This window comes from Thamnophis sirtalis, unplaced genomic scaffold (genome assembly GCF_051295495.1).
Source record: "Thamnophis sirtalis isolate CommonGarterSnake01/CBP01778 unplaced genomic scaffold, rThaSir2_p1.2 scaffold_11, whole genome shotgun sequence".
Lineage (NCBI taxonomy): Eukaryota > Metazoa > Chordata > Lepidosauria > Squamata > Natricidae > Thamnophis > Thamnophis sirtalis.
Window position 1 is genome coordinate 65534731 of NW_028261391.1, and position 20877 is coordinate 65555607.

At 40.9% G+C, this 20877-nt stretch overlaps 1 protein-coding gene across 1 annotated transcript in view; it reads right to left on the reverse strand.

Moving 5' to 3' along the window:
- The window catches only part of ADAM12 (ADAM metallopeptidase domain 12), a 319094-nt gene that overhangs the window by 133451 nt on the left and 164766 nt on the right, over positions 1 to 20877 (reverse strand). Inside the window, exons 5-6 of the mRNA XM_087725973.1 lie at positions 19311 to 19387; positions 56 to 239 (exon numbers count right to left, since the gene is read on the reverse strand). Of these exons, the coding sequence (XP_087582099.1) occupies positions 56 to 239; positions 19311 to 19387 (261 nt within the window). The remainder of the gene's footprint in view (positions 1 to 55; positions 240 to 19310; positions 19388 to 20877) is intronic.

The window sequence follows — 20877 nt, forward strand, 5'->3', positions numbered from 1 at the left end:
CTCAGTATATACTATAAAAACATGAAAAAAAAAACTAAATTAAATTGTCACTTACTCTGCTAGTAAACGTCGGAATAAACTGTGCAGTATCCCCCAAAGTAGCACCTGTAAGATTGAGATGATGGCCACATGTGCCCAGGATAAAGTTTGGGTGTTTTAGTCTATAGATTATATGTTCATTCATAGCACCTTCCAGTGGTTCCAAAATGTAGGCTCGATCTTCAACGAAAATAATACCCCTGTGATATAAAAAAGAATACAAATGGAAAATTCCTTTTATTGCATTTAGTTTATATTTATATTTTCTTTGCAACCAAATGATATTTTTTGTAAATGGTTTATATTTAAAGTCTGAAAATGTACAAAGAAAAATCTGTAAAATTTGTGACGGTGTACAGCTCATTACTTTGAAAAGATGATTATTTCTTTGTACTTAAACCACTGGAGACTAGCATCAAAGTTTATTTATGCTTCATAGCAATGCATTAACATCACTTCAGATTGTTAGTCATTTTAGTTAACGTCACTGCATGTAAAATTAATCAATATAAATAATATTTCCTTTAGCCTTCATCCTCTGGACCACTCAGTCCAAGAATATTACAAAACAAGAATTATGGAGACAGAAAGAGGAATTTGGGTTAGTTTTCTAAATCAAAGTAATTTAGGGAAAATTCAAATTGATGTGTTGAGAAGATAGAGAAGAAAGATGTGTAGAATTTCTCATCAGTGATACTGTTGTCTTCAGTTGTTCTAAGACAGTGATCTCTAACCTTTCCGGCTTTGCGGACCAGTGCAGGGGGGGGGAATGCTTCCGCATGAGTGGTGGGCAAGCATGTATGTGCCCTGCTTCATTTGCAGAAGGGGCAGGCACCCGTGCCCACCTCTTGCACAAATGGAGCTGCACATGCATGTGGACTGCAGCCCAGGGTACGGGACCAGAGGTGGGTTCCTACCAGTTCACACCTATTCGGTAGAACCGGTTCGTCAAATCTACCGAACCGGTTAGAAGAGGTTCCACCAATGGACCCGGAAAGCAGGCCACACCTACAGAAGAGGTTCCAAAAAATTTTGAAACCCACCACTGGTCCTTGGATATGATTATTCTACACTATCAGGCTCCTATTTATAAAACTCAGTGCCTCTGTGAAAGGTAAGGATGACTGCTGCGTTTGTGGCGCAATCAGAACATTGCGTGTGTTGAAGTTGTTTTAACGCAAACCAAAGATGCCTTTTAAAAAACAAGTTTACATCCTATTCTTATGCATGCCAGTGCTGTGTGTGAGGTAATTTGAGGTAGTTCTGACAAGTGTCGTCGGCATCTTCATATCCGGTCACATGGGTGGCAAGCCACTCCCATCCAGTCACATTGGCAGCAAGCCACTCCCACAAAGGAGGCCACACCCACAGAGTAGGTTCGAACAATTTTTGAAACCCACCACTGTCAAAGGATTACTATTGTTTTTAGCCGTAATGCGAAACACTGCTAGTAACACATTACTAGGATTAGACCTGTGTTTTTCAAACTTGGCACTTTAAGACATATCAACTTCAAGTCCACTGCTTGTAAAATTGTCAAATTGAAAAACAGTGGATTAGATTGTGAGAACATACCATGGCAGCCATGAAATTAAAGCAGAAAGGAAAGAACTCATAAGAAGACTAGAAGGTTCTTGCTCACTTGCCCTTAAATTCACCCTGTTTTAGTATGTTGGAAACATCGTGTTCATCTGCTAATTGACTCATAGCTGTATCAGATTGTTGCAATCTGAACTTACGACCTTTGGAGAAATCAAATAACGGGGAATGCTATGATACAGTATGATAGCATAAAAGAAAGCCAGGAGGATACAGTTCAGGTCCTCCGTTTGTTCTGATTGCATAATACCAAAGGGATTAGAAAAGGGTGAAATTTACAAACTTCACGTTGACCATTGTGTGCGAAATGGAATGTCAGAACCTTGAACCACTTATACTTTTGCTTTTCCACGTTTTTTTTTCCAATTCTTTTCTCCGACACTTTGATAAATTCTGATTTCTCCTCCAAAATTGTTTTTTTTAAAAATACTTTATCCAATTTTATATGCAGTCACTTTCACTTTGTGGGCTTCTAATAGAGTGCTGTGTTTTCTAAAATAGGCCCCCCCCCAACCCGCGGTCCGCAGACCGGCGCACCAGAAACGGGGCTGTGGAAATGAGCGAAGTCCCATCCTCACACACATGGGATGCAGTCAGAGCACAAAACCACACCACCTTATACGGTAAGACTTGTAAAAAGGTTAAAGCATTTTGGATAAAAATATGGTGGATTATGCAAAAATGTTCTTAAAAAAAGGATAAAGTTTACCCCTCAGTTATTCTTGTTAGGTATAACTACTGATTGTACAGTTATAGAGACTAACTTGATTTTGTATTTAATAACGGCAGCAAGACTGTTGGTGGCGCAATACTGGAAGAAGGAAGATTTGCCTACTATTCAAGAATGGACATTAAAACGTAGCAGAGATGGCTAAAATATCAGCATATCTCAAGGACCACTCAAATGAGAGATATAAACTGGAGTGGAGAAGATCAATTGACTATATTCAAAATAAATACGGGACTAAGAAATTCCAGATAGTTTATGACTGAAGAATCAAGGAATGATATAATCTGTTCAGAGTTAGCCTAACAAAAGAGGAGTTAAAGCTCAAATGAAAGATGATACTAACTTTTTTTTAAAGTTTATTTTAGAACATCTTTGTTAAAGATTTATACCCTGTATTTGTTCTGGGAAGTCGGCGGGGGGGAAGGTTGGGTGGGGGTTGGGTGGGGAGGGTGAGGGAGGGGAGGTAAATATTTGTAAAAGCCTTTTTCCCCAAAAAAATTTCAATTAAAAATAAAATAAAATAAAAACCACACCACCTCTGGTCCACCAAAAAAACCTCTGTCTATAGAAGCGCTGAAAAGGTCAAATGCCATTGCTCCAAAGCACCACTGCCCAAATTAACCTATATTACATAATCTATTTCATGCTAGATTTGAGAACAATCCTGTATTAGTAAAGCAGCTTAACAACATATATTTTGGCTTCCTTGTATTCTTTAACTGATCTACTTACCCTTAAGAGTAGTATCTTTAATACTAAATTATTAGCTATGGATGGCCCATTATTCCAATAAAGTATATTGTACTATACATGATTAACAGTATATTGTGTGTTATTGAAAAGGGAGCCCATTGATAAAATATTTCAATATGTTTAACACAATGGAAGAATGCAGATGTCCATTCATATCACTTACATTTTAGATACAGATTTTAGAATTATAATAATTATAATATTAGATAACCTAACCGCGCGAGCGATTGTGGGTGCACCTCGGTTCACCCACGTAACACCTATCCTCCGCGAGCTGCACTGGCTGCCTATTGGTCTTCGGATACGCTTCAAGGCGCTAGTCGTCACTTATAAAGCCCTTCATGGTATTGGACCTGGGTACTTGAGAGACCGCCTGCTGCCAATTACCTCCAATAGACCGATCAGATCCCACAGATTAGGCCTCCTCCGAATTCCATCCGCCGGCCAATGCCGACTGGCGACTCCCCGGAGGAGGGCCTTCTCTGTGGCTGCTCCGACCCTCTGCAACGAGCTCCCTGTGGAGATTCGAACCCTCACCACCCTCCAGGCCTTCCGCAAAGCCCTTAAAACCTGGCTGTTCCGACAGGCCTGGGGCTAAAGAGTTTTTGCCCCCCTTCTCGAATGGTATGGTTGTTGTGTGTTTTTAAATTTTGTATTGTTATGTCTCATCTTTTTTATTCCCTTGTCTGTACCCCCTTCCCTGATTGAATTGTGAGCCGCCCTGAGTCCCCTTCGGGGAAAAGGGCAGCATACAAATGTAATCAATCAATCAATCAATTAATGCCATGGAATATGTGCAGGGTTAGAAGACTTCAAAATATTTGATTTTTGGAAACAATGATTAATAAATCTGATTTTTATCGGATTTCATTTCCTCCTATTTGCAAAACATGCAAAAATGGGAAGAATTAAGTATGCACGAACCACAGAAAAATTAAAACTTGAAGTACAGGTTTTAAAAATAAAAGCAAGAAGGCTTAGTTCTATCACAGCGTGCAGTGGGATGTTCTCTTAATAAATGAACACTTAAGGCCTCATTAAGTGTTCATTTCAAATTTGTGTTAGATAAGGGTGAGACATTGGGTGATTTCATGCATTCCTTGACCTATTTTCAGTGGTTTGAAAACTTTTTGCTACCTTTGCTGCAGCTGTTCCTTGCAGAAGGAAAAAACAGGGTCAGCAAAGAGAAAATTACAGGAATGAGAACATCTCAAGGACAATGGCCGCACCTTGGGGAAAATCATCTTCATGATCATGTTAACTCTCTTGTTGGGTGAAATAATGTGCTTTGCTTGGTGTCCCAGGTTAATATTCTTTCTCTCCTTACTAAATGCCTGGATTGCCCTGAAATGAAGGTGGCGAACTTTCTACTAATGGATCAATCTGCAGAGATTTTATATGAAATCTACCAAATTCTGTTCAGGTTGCAATTACCACTGTAACACACAACTTTGAATGAGATTTCAGTTTAGTCTGGCCACTTATGCCTTGTGTAATTCGCTAGGATTTAATGTCCTCCTCTTATATTAATTTTTCATCTTGTTTTGAGAACATATATTATAATATTAGAGACAATCTGGTGTAGTGGTTAAGGCATCAGGCTAGAAACCAGGACGCTGTGAGACTCCTAGTCCCACCTTAGACACAAAACCATCTGGATGACCTTGGGCCAGTCACTTTCCCTCTATCCAGGGAAGAAGACAATGGCAAACAACTTCAGACCTTGCCAAGAAGATCTCACAGGTTGGGCCTTCTCCGGGTGCTGTCTACCAGACAATGCCGGCTGGTGGCCCCTCGGGGGAGGGCCTTCTCTGTAGCTGCTCCGGCCTTGTGGAACGATTTACCCATAGAGATCCGGACCCTTCCCGCTCTCTCGGTCTTCCGAAAAGCCACTAAAACCTGGCTATTCCGGCAGGCCTGGGGCTGTTGACTTCATGAACGAGGTCCAGCCCCACCTAGATTGAGTGTATGATGCGTTGCTTTTAAATTTGTTTCTCTTTTTCTCTTTTGAACTCTTTATCTTTAATCTTGTTTTTGTAAGCCGCCCGGAATCCTACGGGAGTGGGTGGCATATAAATTTATTAAATTACAATTACAGTTTCTTTCACCCGCCTGAGCTCTGCCGCGAGCTCAGGTAGGCGAAAAAAAGTGCTTTAGGCTCAGGAAAAGAAAATGCTTTAGTCATTGGGGTGTCGGGGGAGAGGGCTGCCTCACCAGCCATAAACCTCACCGCACGTCACTGGTATCTTGCATTCATATGACGCTGCCACGTCTTTTCAGGGGCCATCAACCCATTTTGTTTTGTACAATATTATAAGAGGTACTTGTATACATAACAATAAAGCCTAGCAGAGAATTTAGCAGTGATTAAAATGGCATAGAAACTAATCCTTTACTGAATGTCTCCAAGGTAAGCAAACTTTTGAGAGGTATGCAACTGTTTTAGAAAATGAATGGGAGGAAGAAGCTTCAATAAATCATTTTAAAGTCCTCCCTGTAAAAGCTGAAGCGGAATTATCTCTAAGTTAGATATCCTGAATAATTTAACTTTAACTTTTAACTTTAACTTTTAATAAATTCATATGCCATCCAATCCCGTAGGACTCCGGGCGGCTTACAGAAAAAGTTAATATAAGGAGTTAAAATAAAGAAACAATTTAAAAAGAAACAATTTAAAAACAGCGCACCATACACTCAATCTGGGTGGGGCTGGACTTCATTCCTGGAGTCAACAGCCCCAGGCCTGCCGGAATAGCCAGCTTTTAGTGGCTTTTCGGAAGGCCGAGAGAGTGGGGAGGGTACAGATCTCTACGGATAGGTCGTTCCACAGGGTCGGAGCAGTTACAGAGAAGGCCCTCCTCCGAGGAGCTGCCAGCCGGCATTGTCCGGTCGACGGCACCCAGAGAAGGGCCAGTCTGTGAGTTCTTATCGGCCGTTGGGAGGTATGTGGCAGGAGGCGGTCTCCCAGATATCCAGGTCCTAGGCCATGTACGGCTTTAAAGGTGATGACCAGCACCTTGAAGTGTGTGCGGAGACCGATCGGAAACCAGTGCAGCTCGCGGAGGATAGGTGTAATATGGGTGTATCTAGGTACACCCATAATAACTCGCGCGGCTGCATTCTGGACTAACTGTAGTCTCTGAACACTTTTCAAGGGCAGTCCCATGTAAAGCGCATTACAGTAATCGAGCTTATAGCTGACGAGGGCATGAGTGACCATTCGAAGTGCCTCCTGGTCCAGATAGGGCCACAACTGGTGCACCAGGCGAACCTGGGAAAAAGCCCCCTTGGTCACAGCCGACAAATGATGTTCTAATGTCAGTTGTGAATCCAGGAGGACACCCAAGTTGCGGACCCTCTCTGAGGGGTGTAGAATTTCACTCCCCAGGCTAAGGGATGGAATATCTGGACTATCCTTGGGAGGCAACATCAATAGCCACTCGGTCTTGTTTTGCTATCAGTATTTCTTTCACAGGAATCTCACTTAAAATGGAAGGTACTTTCAGCCAATTCCCATTTAAGGATGTTCCAGTTCCACCATATCCTACTGAAATTTTGGATAAAAATAGCAAAATTATTGTCAGACTCTAGCAGTAGTGGCTTCCTACTGGTTTGGACTGGTTCAGCTGAACCGGTAGTGATTTGGCGGCCTGGGTCGCTGGAACCAGCAGCAACCTAGGCCTGCCACGCCCCTGAACTGGTTCTCCGGGCAGTACTGTAGGTGCCACCATCTTGCTTTTTTTGCTTCTGCTTATGCACAGACCAGAGGTGGGTTCCTACCAGTTCGCACCTATTCGGTAGAACCGGTTCATCAAATCTACTGAATCAGTCAGAAGAGGTTCCATCAGTGGACCCGGAAAGCAGGCCACACCTACAGAAGAGGTTCCAAAAATTTTTGAAACCCACCACTGGCACAGACCAATTTTTATTGCACTGCGCATGTGCGTGCAGAGCGGCCACAAGTGGACAAGCAGTACCGGAACCCACCCCTGGCCTCTAGGCTTAATAATATAAAGACTACAATGATATAGTCCCAGGATGTTCAGAAAAACAAGTTCAAGGTAATGAAGACAAAGAAAACTTAATAAAAGTTGATTATAACATTAGGAGAAATAATGACATTGAATTGTACCCTGGACCATGACTATTTTAAGCTTCAGGAAGAGATGACAGCAACCAACATGGCAATATTCCATAACAGGGAGTAGTTGCAGAATGTGGAGACCTTTTCATCTTTCATTGATGAAGTTTATCTAATGATCCAAACCCTCAGACACCAGAGGAGAATCATAATTAATTAAGTTACGGTCACTATGCATGATTTAACAGAAATATCTTCAGCACAAGTGAAGGTCTCCTGTGGAAATTCTATAATTCATTGCACAGCAAAATATCTTTACAGCAATAGGTAAGGTAAAAATAGATTTCCGTGAATGTACATTATGGGGTGATACTAGTTTATCCACAATAGGTTATACTTGCATGTCTCAAAGTTTTTTACGAGTACTAGCAGATTTCAGGATTGACGTATACATAGGCAATGACCCCTTGAAGAACACAAGAACGCAATCAGAAAAGAGGAACCAACTTCTTCCCTAGTCCCACACCTTAAAGCCACAGGACATAAAATTGACTTTAAAAAGACCAGAACTATTGCCAAAGCTGAACATTTTAATAACAGAATAATCAGAGAAGCCATCGAGATAGAAAAACGCCCACACAGCATGAACAAACGAGATGATACCTCCCGCCTACCAGCCATTTGGAAACCCACCCTTATTGACAAATGAGTCCCTAACACAGAGGTGGGTTCCTACCAGTTCGCACCAGTTCGGTAGAACCGGTTCGTCAAATCTACCAAACCGGTTAGAAGAGGTTCCACCAGTGGACCCAGAAAGCAGGCCACACCTACAGAAGAGGTTCTAAAAAATTTTGAAACCCACCACACACACACACACACACACACACACACACACACACACACACAGACTCACAGAGAAAGAGAAAGAAAGGAAGAAATAAAGAAAAAAAGAAAAAAGAAAGAAAAAGTGAGAGAGATAAAAGAAAAAAAAGGAAAAAGGGACAGAAAGACAAAAGGAAGGAGAGAGAGAGAGAGAGAGAGAGAGAGAGAAAACACATGGCCGGCAAGCCACTCCCACCAGGTCACATGGCCGGCAAGCCACTCCCACAAAGGAGGCCACACTCACAGAGTAGGTTCGAAAATTTTTTGAAACCCACCACTGCCGTAACATGAGGAATGACACCAGAGTATATAACAACACACAAAAAAATAGCAGTAGTAGACTTATATACCGCTTCATAGGCCTTTCAGGCCTCTCTAAGCGGTTTACAGAGAGTCAGCATATTGCCCCCAACAATCTGGGTCCTCATTTTACCCACCTCGGAAGGATGGAAGGCTGAGTCAACCCTGAGCCGGTGAGATTTGAACCGCTGACCTGCTGATCTAGCAGTAGCCTGCAGTGCTGCATTTAACCACTGATTATGTAATCTCAGATTACATAAGGGGATTAGTAATAGCACTCTAACAACTCTATAGTAATTTCTATTTATTATTTATTTATTCTATTTATCTATATCTATTTCTACAAGTCAAAGACTTTGGGTTTAATTATTTGCATGGCTTTGTCTATTCTGATTACTACTAAGAATTTTAATGCCAGTGGCCCCTAACTTTTTGGGCACCAGGGACCGGTCCCATGGAGAGAGTTTTTTCTGCAGACAGGGGGGTGCGTGGTTTTGTGTGCTGACTACACTCTGTGGATGGGACTTCGCTTGTTTACACAGCCCAGTTTCTGGCATGCTACAGACTGGTGCCAGTTCACAGACCAGGAGCTGGGGACTCCTGCTATAAGCCATCCAGAGTTGCTTCAAAACAAGATGGGTGGCAAATAAATGTAACAAAATAAAAATAAAAAGGTAGAAAGGGCAGGTTTGGTTTCAACAAGAGAAGCAGAAGAAATGGAGAAATGTTCTGAACAAGGGATATATCTCCTCTCTGTTGGACACTGAGTCTTCCTAAAGCGAATGTTCTTCTATATGAAGTGGAAATATCCTACAGAGATAATTGAGGAGCACGAGAGAATTATGGAACAGGTCACTGAGTCAGTAGTATGGTATTTCATTTATTTATTTATTATTTATTATTAAAGAATTTTAAAAGAGCTGAGGTGGCGCAGTGGTCAGGGTGCAGTACTGCAGGCCACTTTAGCTGACTGTGATCTGCAGTTCAGCGGTTCAAATCTCACCGGCTCAAGGTCGACTCAGCCTTCCATCCTTCCGAGGTGGGTGAAATGAGGACCCGGACTGTGGGGGCAAGTTGCTGACTCAATTTGCTAAAAAAATTGTAAACCGCTTAGAGAGGGCTGAAAGCCCTATGAAGCGGTATATAAGTCTAATAAATAAATAAATAAATAAATAAATAAATAAATTTATTTATTTATTTATTTATTTATTTATTTATTTATTTACTTACTTACTTATTTATGTGGCCAGCCATATTTTCAACAGTGTATCTGAGCTTGATACAAAAAATGCCGACAATTAAAACAATAATCCATTATGTCCCAAGTAAATGACATCTTCCATCCATAAAAACACATCATCAACAACAATAGGGCTAACCCAACCATTTCAGTTGAACCTTTAGGAAACGGGGCTTCAGAACTTTACGAAAGGCCAATAAGGTCAGGATTCAGATCTCCAGAGGATGCTTTTCCACAAAGCAGGCATTGCCAGCCAGCCAACATAGCTCCTGGATCCAACAACATCATGCTGTTTAGTAGAGGGAAGTCAGAACATGCCTTTGTGCTAGATCTGGTGGTTTGAGTAAAAACAATGGGATAAAGAAGGCCCCACAAATAGATCTGTCATTCTATTTATCCAGGTCAAAAACTGTCTATTTAATTATTTGCATGACTTTGCCTCTTCTGAATACTATTAAGAACAAGCGTACGAAAAGTCACAGAAGGACAAATCGTTGGCAATGTTCTTCCGTGTGGAAGTAAACTTCTTTTCCAAAATAAGCTGGGCCAGCATTTCACCTAAAGAACACACACAAAAAAAAGAGTCTTTGTCAGAATCTCAGTTAAGAGATCTCCTTTTGAGCTGCTTTAGAGGGCAACCCAGTTTCTTCCAAAGAAGCACATTTGCACTGGAGTGGGAACCTTGCCGTAAAGTTTTGTTGATTGATTAGATGTCAAAACGTGAATCATCAGACTATGCACTAAACTGGGTGCTTGAACAATAGGCTCAGCATTTCAGCACTGAAAACTTTAATGGATGCTGGGAACAATATGTTCTTTTTTGCAGCTGGCTAATGTGATGACTGCACTGGTAGCTTTCTGGAATTGGGCTGTGACCCCTTAGGTTTGCCGTATTCAGGAATTGGATGACTAGAAGTAGGCAGAAATTTACTTACTTAATGGAATGGCTATTGATTTTCAACCTGTGTTGGTAGCATCCCTTGATGATAAAGCACAGCTTTGGTTTTGCATATTTATTCCACTAGAGTTGGACAACCACTATTTGAACAAGTAAATGAATCATAATCATAAATTTCAGACCCTCAATTAGCAATGTTCCGCCAAAGCTCGATAGCTGTAGCAGAGTCTAGTTTATTTGGAGAAGAGAGTAGCTATGTCATCATGGGGGTATGTGGAAATTAGTCTCTAGTTGAATGCGTAGGATGTAAAATTCAAATTTGGAAAGAGTATGTATACAGTGTTTCTCAACCTTGGCAACTTGAAGACGTCTGGACTTCAACTCCCAGAATTCCCCAGCCAGTGAATGCTGGCTGGGGAATTCTGGGAGTTGAAGTCCAGACGTCTTCAAGTTGCCAAGGTTGAGAAACACTGATATATACTCTTTAACATAGGGGGCCAGGATACACAGTTGCTTAACCCTGTTTTGTCAAGCCTTTTATAAACTCTTTTTGGTACTTGTTTCTTGGTAGGATGTGAAGAGTGTACTTCACATGTACAAGTAATTGGTAAATGTCACCATTGGGGTAAAAAATTAATGATCAATAATTTGGCTAGTGTTCCATCACTCAGGCTGGGGGGCCAAATATTATACCCCTCAGACAGGGTTCGCAACTTGGGAGTCCTCCTGGATCCACAGCTGACCTTTGATCATCATCTGTCGGCTGTGACCAGGGGGGCATTTGCCCAGGTTCGCCTGGTGCGCCAGTTGCGACCCTACCTGAACCGGGAGGCTCTCACAACAGTCACTCGTGCCCTTGTGACCTCTAGGCTGGAATACTGCAACGTGCTCTACATGGGGCTGCCCTTGAAGAGCATCCGGCGACTTCAGCTAGTACAGAATGCGGCCGCGCGAGTGATTGTGGGTGCACCTCGGTTCGCCCACATAACACCTATCCTCCGCGAGCTGCGCTGGCTACCTGTTGATCTCCAGGTGCGCTTCAAGGTGCTACTTACCACCCATAAAGCCCTCCATGGTAGTGGATCTGGGTACTTGAGAGACCGCCTCCTGCCAATTACCTCCTTACGACCTATCAGATCACACAGATTAGGCCTCCTCCGAGTTCCATCTGCCAGTCAGTGTCGACTGGCAACTACGCGGAGGAGAGCCTTTTCAGTAGTAGCTCCGACCCTTTGGAATGATCTCCCCGTGGAGATTCGTACCCTCACCACCCTCCAGACCTTCCGCACAGCCCTCAAGATCTGGCTATCCCGTCAGGCCTGGGGTTAAAGATTATAATCCGTCCCCTCCCGAATGATGAATGAATGTTGCTTCTATTTTTAATTATGTACTGTTTTTATATGTCATTGTGCGTACTCCCTTCCCTATATGTTGTAAGCCACCCTGAGTCCCCTCAGGGAAAAGGGCGGCCTATAAATAAATTTATCTTTATCTACAATTCTGCCAATTGGGATATTGACATGTAATCCATGTTCTCTGGGCCCCAGCAAGTGAATTTTCCCAGTTTTTCAGGTGTGCATGATAGATTTGCTGAATGGAAGGAAAATAAGTAAAAGATAAGAGATAAGATAACCTTATAAATAATATTATCATATCCTATCCCATCCCATCCACCCCACCCAACCCCATCCCATTCCTTCCCATTTATAGGAAAGGAAATACCCATATCTGCTGTAGATATTACTGTATAAGACACTGAATGAACATAATCTTGATAGTTAAACAATTAAACTATTATTATTACGCTACCAATATGAGCATCAGTCAGTGACGCTGTAATCAAGATAGGCTAGGATTGAGAGAACAGTAATTTCCAACATAGTTAAGGTTAGATCTCAACCAGCCTATCATAATAAAGAGTAAGTGTCAGGAAATCTTCCTTCAAGACAGAAGCTCTTTCTGACTCAATCATTCTGTCATTTTATTCAATACAAAAATAGGTTAATTTGAGCTGTTGCTCCCGCTGTGATTCTGGTATATATTTAAGTAGACTCATATCTGAAATTCTGATCATCCTTGACATTATCGCTCCCTCGTTTTTTTTCTACATGCTTTCTAAGATTTTGTTTCAGTGTGCAAAGGACAAAACAATTAAGGCAACTGCTTAATAGCCTTGCTTAGAAAATACCAGCATGGCTGTAGTCTCATTTTAAATGCCTCTCCTGTATAATGAATTCATTTTATTTTCATAAATATAGAGTAGACACATTAGTATTCTGAAATCTATTTAGCATCCAAAGAAAAGGATGGGCATATTCATCATATCATCAAGAGACACTAGTTACGCACACTAAATCTTTCATACTGCAAATCCTATTTATCCAGCAGGGCCTTTATGCCCGCTATCCAGGAATTTAAACCTAGAGTTAAAATGTGAGTGATAGGACTAATAAGATTAAAAGTCTTGCAGTTAGGAATCATGGTACTATAATCTTGGTATCAGCCAAAGATTTATGTACAGTTTTCTCCCCCTGTACAGACAATGGATAAAAAATGTAGAACAAAGCAAAGAGAGAAGCTTAGCTTCAATAACATTTAGCTGGGTTTTTCAAATAACACTGCAGATAAAATATTTATAGAATAAATTCACTCCTGCTCCTTCAAGCTTAGTGTAGCACGTAGTGCTGTCTGAAGACCTTAAGTAGAGCTCGGGAATTTTTCAGATATCATCACATAATTATGCATGGTGGAGGGAACCAAAATATTATGATAAGGATACTCTCCATTCAATCGTGTCTGATTCCCAGCAATCCTCTGGATTAGGTCTCCCCACATTTCATAATATTTTTACAGCTTCTTTTGGTTGTTTTATGCCCTGGCTGGTTATTAATATAATGTATTATATCATATACCACATATCTTATCATATAATTATGCCAAAAATACAGCATTTCAGGATTCTTTCCCAAGATGTTGAGGTACTGCATTTTTAAAATAATTTTCAAAGACTTCATGAGAGAAGAGTGGTAAGGGATATTGTATCTGTGGATGCAACATCACCAAACTCTCCATTAATATGGAGAGTCACACCTATCCTCCGCGAGCTGCACTGGCTTCCCATTGGTCTCTGGACACGCTTCAAAGTGCTAGTCATTACTTTTAAAGCCCTACATGGTATCGGACCTGGCTACTTGAGAGACCGCCTCCTGCCAATTACCTTCCTGAGGCCTATAAGATCGCACAGATTAGGCCTTCTCCGGATTCCATCTGCCGGTCAATGTCGGCTGGCGACCCTCCGGGGGAGGGCCTTCTCTGTTGCTGCTCCGGCCCTATGGAATGATCTCCCCGTGGAGATCCGGACCCTTACTACCCTTCCGGCCTTCCGCAAAGCGACCAAGACTTGGCTGTTCCGGCAGGCCTGGGGCTGTTGAATTTGTCCAGCCCCATCCTAAGTTGTGAATGTTGTGTTGTTTTAATGTTGTCTTGTTTTTGTATGTCATTCCCTTCCCCTTTTTTACTTGTAAGCCGCCCTGAGTCTCTTCATGGTATTGGACCTGGGTACTTGAGAGACCGCCTTCTGCCAATTACCTCCCACAGACCCGTTAGATCGCACAGGGTCAGCCTCCTCCGGGTTCCGTCTACCAGCCAATGCCATCTGGCTACCACCCGGGGGAGGGTCTTCTCTGTTGCAGCTCCGGCCCTTTGGAATGAACTCCCCGCGGAGATTCGGACCCTCACCCCTCTCCAGGCCTTCCGGAAAGCCGTCAAAACCTGGCTGTGCCGGCAGGCCTGGGGTTGATGAGTTCCCCTCCCCTCTCGACTTGTATGGTTGTATGACTCTTGTGTATTTTAATTATATGTATTGTGTTTGTATCCCCTTTCCCCTTTTGAGTTGTTCGCTGCCCTGAGTCCCTCCCGGAGAAGGGCGGCATAGAAATAAATTAAATCTTAATCTTAATCTTTGAGAGTGGGCGGCATACAAATTAATTAAATAAATAAATAAATAAATAAATATATGCCTATGAATTATCCTGCTGAAAGAAATTCTCAATAAATATCGTGGGGTGAGGTGCACATATACATGTTCACAGTGAATGAATGACTGCAGCTGTGGATTTGAACGTACTTTCCTTAATTTAATAAGCTTTCAAAAGCTAGCATTTTGTGATTTAAAATTGTTTTCACAACCCAAGGGTAGGAAACCGGAAGAAATGAAATAGTAATTGGGAATCTTTCTCGACATGAAGTCCTCCTGCTATGTTGGATTTCAACTTCCAGTTGAGTAAGGTTTATGTGCACAAGATCAAGGAGAAAGAAACATTAGGGAAAAAAAAATTGTCAGTCTGCAGAAATCAGCAGTGTCCGCCACAAGGTGAAATAATTCTCAAATGACAGTATGATGTGTGATGACATCATACAAATGCCACTATGAAATGCCATTATGCACTTCCATCTTGCTGTCTGAAATATCTATGCGAATTTGTTCAATGTCATTGTTATTCACCTTTAGTGATTTGTCTTCCCCCCCTTTGCCCCCCCCCCTACACCCATGAACTCCTTAATTTATAAAATGTCAATGAAATGTCACATAGGCTCAGGCAAGCTGTAATCAAATAAAAGGCATCTTTAGGTTACCAGCCGAGCCGTACAATTTATTTCTCGGTTTCACACAGCTACAGAGAACAAGTAACCTACTGTGGATTTATGTAGCCAATTACCTTACTAACCCCGGCCCCAGTTCCTCAACAAGACAACTCAACCATATAGTGATTATCCCCTCATTTTTAAAAACGTAACATTCCTATTATGCAAGGCTTTCTAATTAGTTAATGGAAATAAATTTAAGAATGCAGATTAATTAAGCTGCCATTCATATGGATGTTAGAATTACAATAGCATTAAAAAAAACATTTCCTCCTCAACCTGGCTCTTAGATGTTTGTTTCTTCACTATGTGTTTCTACAGAAATCTTTCACAGCAATCTTTCACCATAACAACATACGACCTGTGCTGAATCAAGCCAAGGATCCATTCAGTTCAACATACAGTATAGCAATAGCAGTTAGACTTATATACCGCTTCATAGGGCTTTCAGCCCTCTCTAAGCGGTTTACAGAGTCAGCCTATCGCCCCCACAGTCTGGGTCCTCATTTCACCCACCTCGGAAGGATGGAAGGCTGAGTCAACCTTGAGCCGGTGAGATTTGAACCGCCGAACTGCAGCTTAGCAGTCAGGTGAAGTGGCTGCAGTACTGCACCACTGCGCCACCTCGGCTCCTCACTGTATACTCACAGTGGCCCACAAACTCTGCCCACAAACTTGTATTCTTCTTCAGCTTTGTGTTTCAATGACTAGTGTAAGGGATGCTATTCCTTCTTGGCTGGATGTAATTTATAGGTATCATGATTAATGGCCTTAGTTAGCTTTATTTATCATACTTGTTTAAATTCCCAAAAATAGATCTTGATCATTTGAAGTCAGTCAGAATTCTCTCTAATTGATATATAAACCTGTACTGTATTTGAATATAAAATCATGGTCCTTAAGCACTGCAAATGTACCTTATTCAGATCACACTAAAGACTAGTTTTCCATTTTTAAAGATCTACATCCTTGTTTTATTGGCATAAACACTTTTACAACTAATTAATCCTTGATCTCTATCCCTCTTTAACTTTGTGGCCCACAGCACCATTTCCTAGCCCTACATGGCCTAGGACCTGGATATCTGAGAGACCGCCTCCTGCCACATACCTCCCAACGGGCAATAAGATCTCACAGGTTGGGCCTTCTCCGGGTGCCGTCAACCCAGCTGGCGGCCCCTCGGGGGAGGTCCTTCTCTGTAGCTGCTCGGGCCCTGTGGAACGATCTACCCGTAGAGATCCGGACCCTTCCCACTCTCTCGGCCTTCCGAAAAGCCACTAAAACCTGGCTATTCCAGCAGGCCTGGGGCTGTTGACTCCATGAATGAGGTCCAGCCCCACCTAGACTGAATGTATGGTGTGTTGTTTTTAAATTTGTTTCTCTTTTCTATTTTTAACTCTCATCTTTTATCTTGTTTTTGTAAGCCGCCCAGAGTCCTACGGGATTGGGCGGCATATAAATTTATTAAATTACTAAATTACTAATTCTTATTTCTCTGCACTATCTCTAGTCTCTTTGAAACCTCTGTAAACATATCTTCCTTTTGTTCTTTGTTTATATCAAGATGTATTTCCCCCCCACATTATTGAAATAGGTTTGAGAAGTTCAAGTGTCCTAATATTAAACTACATAACAACATCAAAAGGAATTATAATGATGCATAGTGTTATGAATATTTCTGAATGTCGAAAAACAAAATAAAAATCCCCTTTGGCCTAAACCGTAGTAAGAAAGACCATGCAATAAGTTGTTAAGTCCTAGAAAATGACTTGCATTGCTTGCTAGTTATTATTAACTAGCTCTTATTCTAATATTGTAAGACTAAAGGTTATTAGGATTGAATAGCAATAGCAATAGCAGTTAGACTTATATACCGCTTCCTAGGGATTTCAGCCCTCTCTAAGCGGTTTACAGAGTCAGCATATCGCCCCCCACAGTCTGGGTCCTCATTTCACCCACCTCGGAAGGATGGAAGGCTGAGTCAACCTTGAGCCGGTGAGATTAGAACCGCTGAACTGCAGATAGCAGTCAGCTGAAGTGGCCTGCAGTACTGCACCCTAACCACTGCGCCACCTCGGCTCTTAATGGTGCTACCAAGCTGTGAATTAGGTTTATTAAATTAGAACAACAGATGATTCTGTGTGACATATCATCTCACACACACACATATATATATATCTCATTTAAATAGACAGGAGAAACAGCAGAATAGGTACAGTATACCAATCACTAAACGTTGCTTTTTGAGATGAAGATAAAACAAACTGAGAGGAAAATCTAGAAATAGTTATAACTGTCTACTTCACAAAATACTAAATATATTGAGCTAGCCACTTAATTGGTTATGTATCACTTGGCGATATCACAATGACACTAAAAATATTCACCCTGAAGCAAATGAAAAACAATTATGCTTAATTCCAACCTTGCTTTTCTAAATATATTCACAATGCAAACTTACAGTAAATTACACCATGATAAAATCAGAATGATTTAGTGAGCAAACTCCAGTGTTCCCAATTGCTGGCTATATAAAATAATAGATTTATGAACTGAATCCAGGATATAAAAAACACCAATTAAAGATTTCCCAACAGATTTGTTACTTTTCCCTGCATTATTAAATATGCTTGATCTTATTGAGTTTCTCAAAGAAACATGTTTCCCTAGATTAGTAAACATCTTACCAGAGGTGGGTTCCTACCAGTTCACACCTATTTGGTAGAACCGGTTCGTCAAATCTACCGAACTGGTTAGAAGAGGTTCCACCAGTGGACCCGGAAAGCAGGCCACACCGACAGAAGAGGTTCCGAAATTTTTTGAAACCCACCACTGGTCCTTGGATATGATTATTCTACACTATCATGCTCCTATTTATAAAACTCAGGGCCTCTGTGAAAGGTAAGGATGACTACTGCGTTTGTGGTGCAATCAAAACATTGCGTGTGTTGAAGTTGTTTTAATGCAAACCAAAGATGCCTTTTAAAAAACAACTTTACATCCTATTCTTATGCATGCCAGTGCTGTGCGTGAGGTAATTTAAGGTGGTTCTGACAAGTGTCGTCGGCATCTTCATATCCGGTCACATGGGCGTCAAGCCACTTCCACAAAGGAGGCCACACCCACAGAGTAGGTTCGAACAATTTTTGAAACCCACCACTGCATCTTACATACTATGTGAACAGTTACATCTACGTGTTGACATTTAGATTTCTCAGAAAATAGGTTGATTAACTTAACCAATACAAATTTCATTCCTAGCTTCTCTTTTGGGGATACATTCAAATAATATTTTTTAGACTGGTGTCAACACTCAAATTATTTGTTCCCTGAGCCTGCTAAATGGTAGCAACCCACCAATAGCATCCATACAAAACCATGATGGTATCAATGTAACAACACACACCTACAATGATATCATGATGTCAATGACATAATTGTGTTTTTTTTTGCATCACAACATTTGACATATGAATATCGTCACTTTGGTGACGATATTCAGTTTATGCTTTATATTTAAACATGCTTAATACTCCTAATTTATATTATTACAGTTGATGTTCATATATAATTCAATACTGGCACACTTGAACGTCTCTCAAAAACTTTTGAATAATGCAGCAAGGAAAGACAATTGCTATCACAGAGAACAAAGAGACAGGGATATTTATAGAGATGAATAGAGATGCAGAGAAATGCAAGTAATGGATGAAACAGATGAAAGAACAAAGAGTAGGACAGAATTCCTGAAGGGATAAATGTATACCATAAAAATGTATGATGATCAAGTGAACTCTGTGGTTATTCCAAAATCACAGAAGGTACTAGGAGGCAAGAGAATCAGAGATTCCGAAATACTTGTTTAATAGAAATTTTCTAGTCTTTATAGGTGGCTACCCATCTAAGTACTGGCAATACCCTTATCTCAATTTCTTACACAATCTAGACCAGTGTTTCTCAACCTTGGCAACTTGAAGATGTCCGGACTTCAACTCCCAGAATTCCCCAGCCAGCGAATGCTGGCTGGGGAATTCTGGGAGTTGAAGTCCGGACATCTTCAAGTTGCCAAGGTTGAGAAACACTGATCTAGACTAAGCACTTGTGATTATATCTTATGCCCATCATCTCAAATATTTTGCCTTACCTGAGTCCAGAGCATGTACTCAAAATTACTGCAGATTCAGCATATTCTTGTACATGGCCATGATAGAAGCAATGATTCTAATGAGACAGAGAAAAAAACGATCAATTCCAATATTCCATGTATAAACTTATTTATTTATTTATTTATTTATTTATTTATTTATTTATTTATTTATTTATTTATTTATTAGACTTATATACCGCTTCATAGGGCTTTCAGCCCTCTCCAAGCAGTTTACAAATTTTTAGCAAATTGAGTCAGCAAATCACCCTGTTGGGGGGGGGGCGAGACCCCTGTCTTCTCCGGGCAAGAAGGAGTAGCAATAGCAGTTAGACTTATATACCACTTCATAGGGCTTTCAGCCCTCTCTAAGCGGTTTACAGAGTCAGCATATCGCCCCCACAATCCAGGTCCTCATTTCACCCACCTCGGAAGGATGGAAGGCTGAGTCGACCTTGAGCCGGTGAGATTTGAACCGCTGAGCTGCAGATCACAGTCCCTGCAGTACTGCACCCTAACCACTGTGCCACCTCGGCTCTTCGATAGATGTATGTTGATGTTACTATAGATGTATGATGTGTTCTGTTCTTTATTATTATTATTATTATAAAGATCTGTTCTGAATTCCAGTGATTGAGGGAATAATCATGCTGAAAGCATCTTTCTGCCTAGTTCGAAACAAGGCATGAAAATTTTCAGGGATTCATGCCTGATTTACACGAACTCAAGGCAATATTATGCGCTATCTCCTTCAACAAGACAAAGATCAGACAAGTATTTAAAGCAATTCTCCTGGACACGCCTGCTTTTCTTTTTATATTATTATCAGAAAACTATGATGAGAACAGTTTTTAAAATTAAACAGCAGAGCAAATTACACTGTCATTCACCTTTAGGCGCTTGGCGTACAGATCTATTTTAAATTATGCAGATCCATAAGACATAATTAAGCATACCACACAATGCAATAAAACCATTTCCTATTTTACAGCTCCACCAAGAAATTGATCATGAGAAATAGAGTGGAGAGGAAAGAGAAAGAATATTTTATCATCCTGTGCTGACTTGGAAGCAGCTTGTTATTAAGAACAGGAATGAAAAGGATTTCTATTTTCAAAAGGCCACTCCTGTTTCACTTTGTGGCAGGTTATTGTATTTCTTTTTAATAAATCCAGATGCTTTACCAAAAGAACCATAATAGAAGATACATAGTCAATAAAGTTGAGAATTTGCCTGGAATTCAAGGTTAATGCCATTGCTGATGAAATGTAACATCTTCGTTCAAGTTATGGATCTGGTTATAAAACCAGGTTTGTGTCATAAGCAGCATTTCCAGCTCCTTCGAATGCCACTTAAAAAAAAAAAAACTTTCTTCCCCCCCATCCTTTGTGAAAGGTTGCTATCTTATTAATGCACAGAAAGTTATCTCTCATATTTCTGCATAACAATCATCTCACCAACCTTTATTTCTTGGTTCATTCACATCGAAGCTGCATTAATTAACCTTTCAGTATCAGGGCATGATTTTCAATTACATAATCTCAGAGAGCAGCCTTCTAAAGACTAC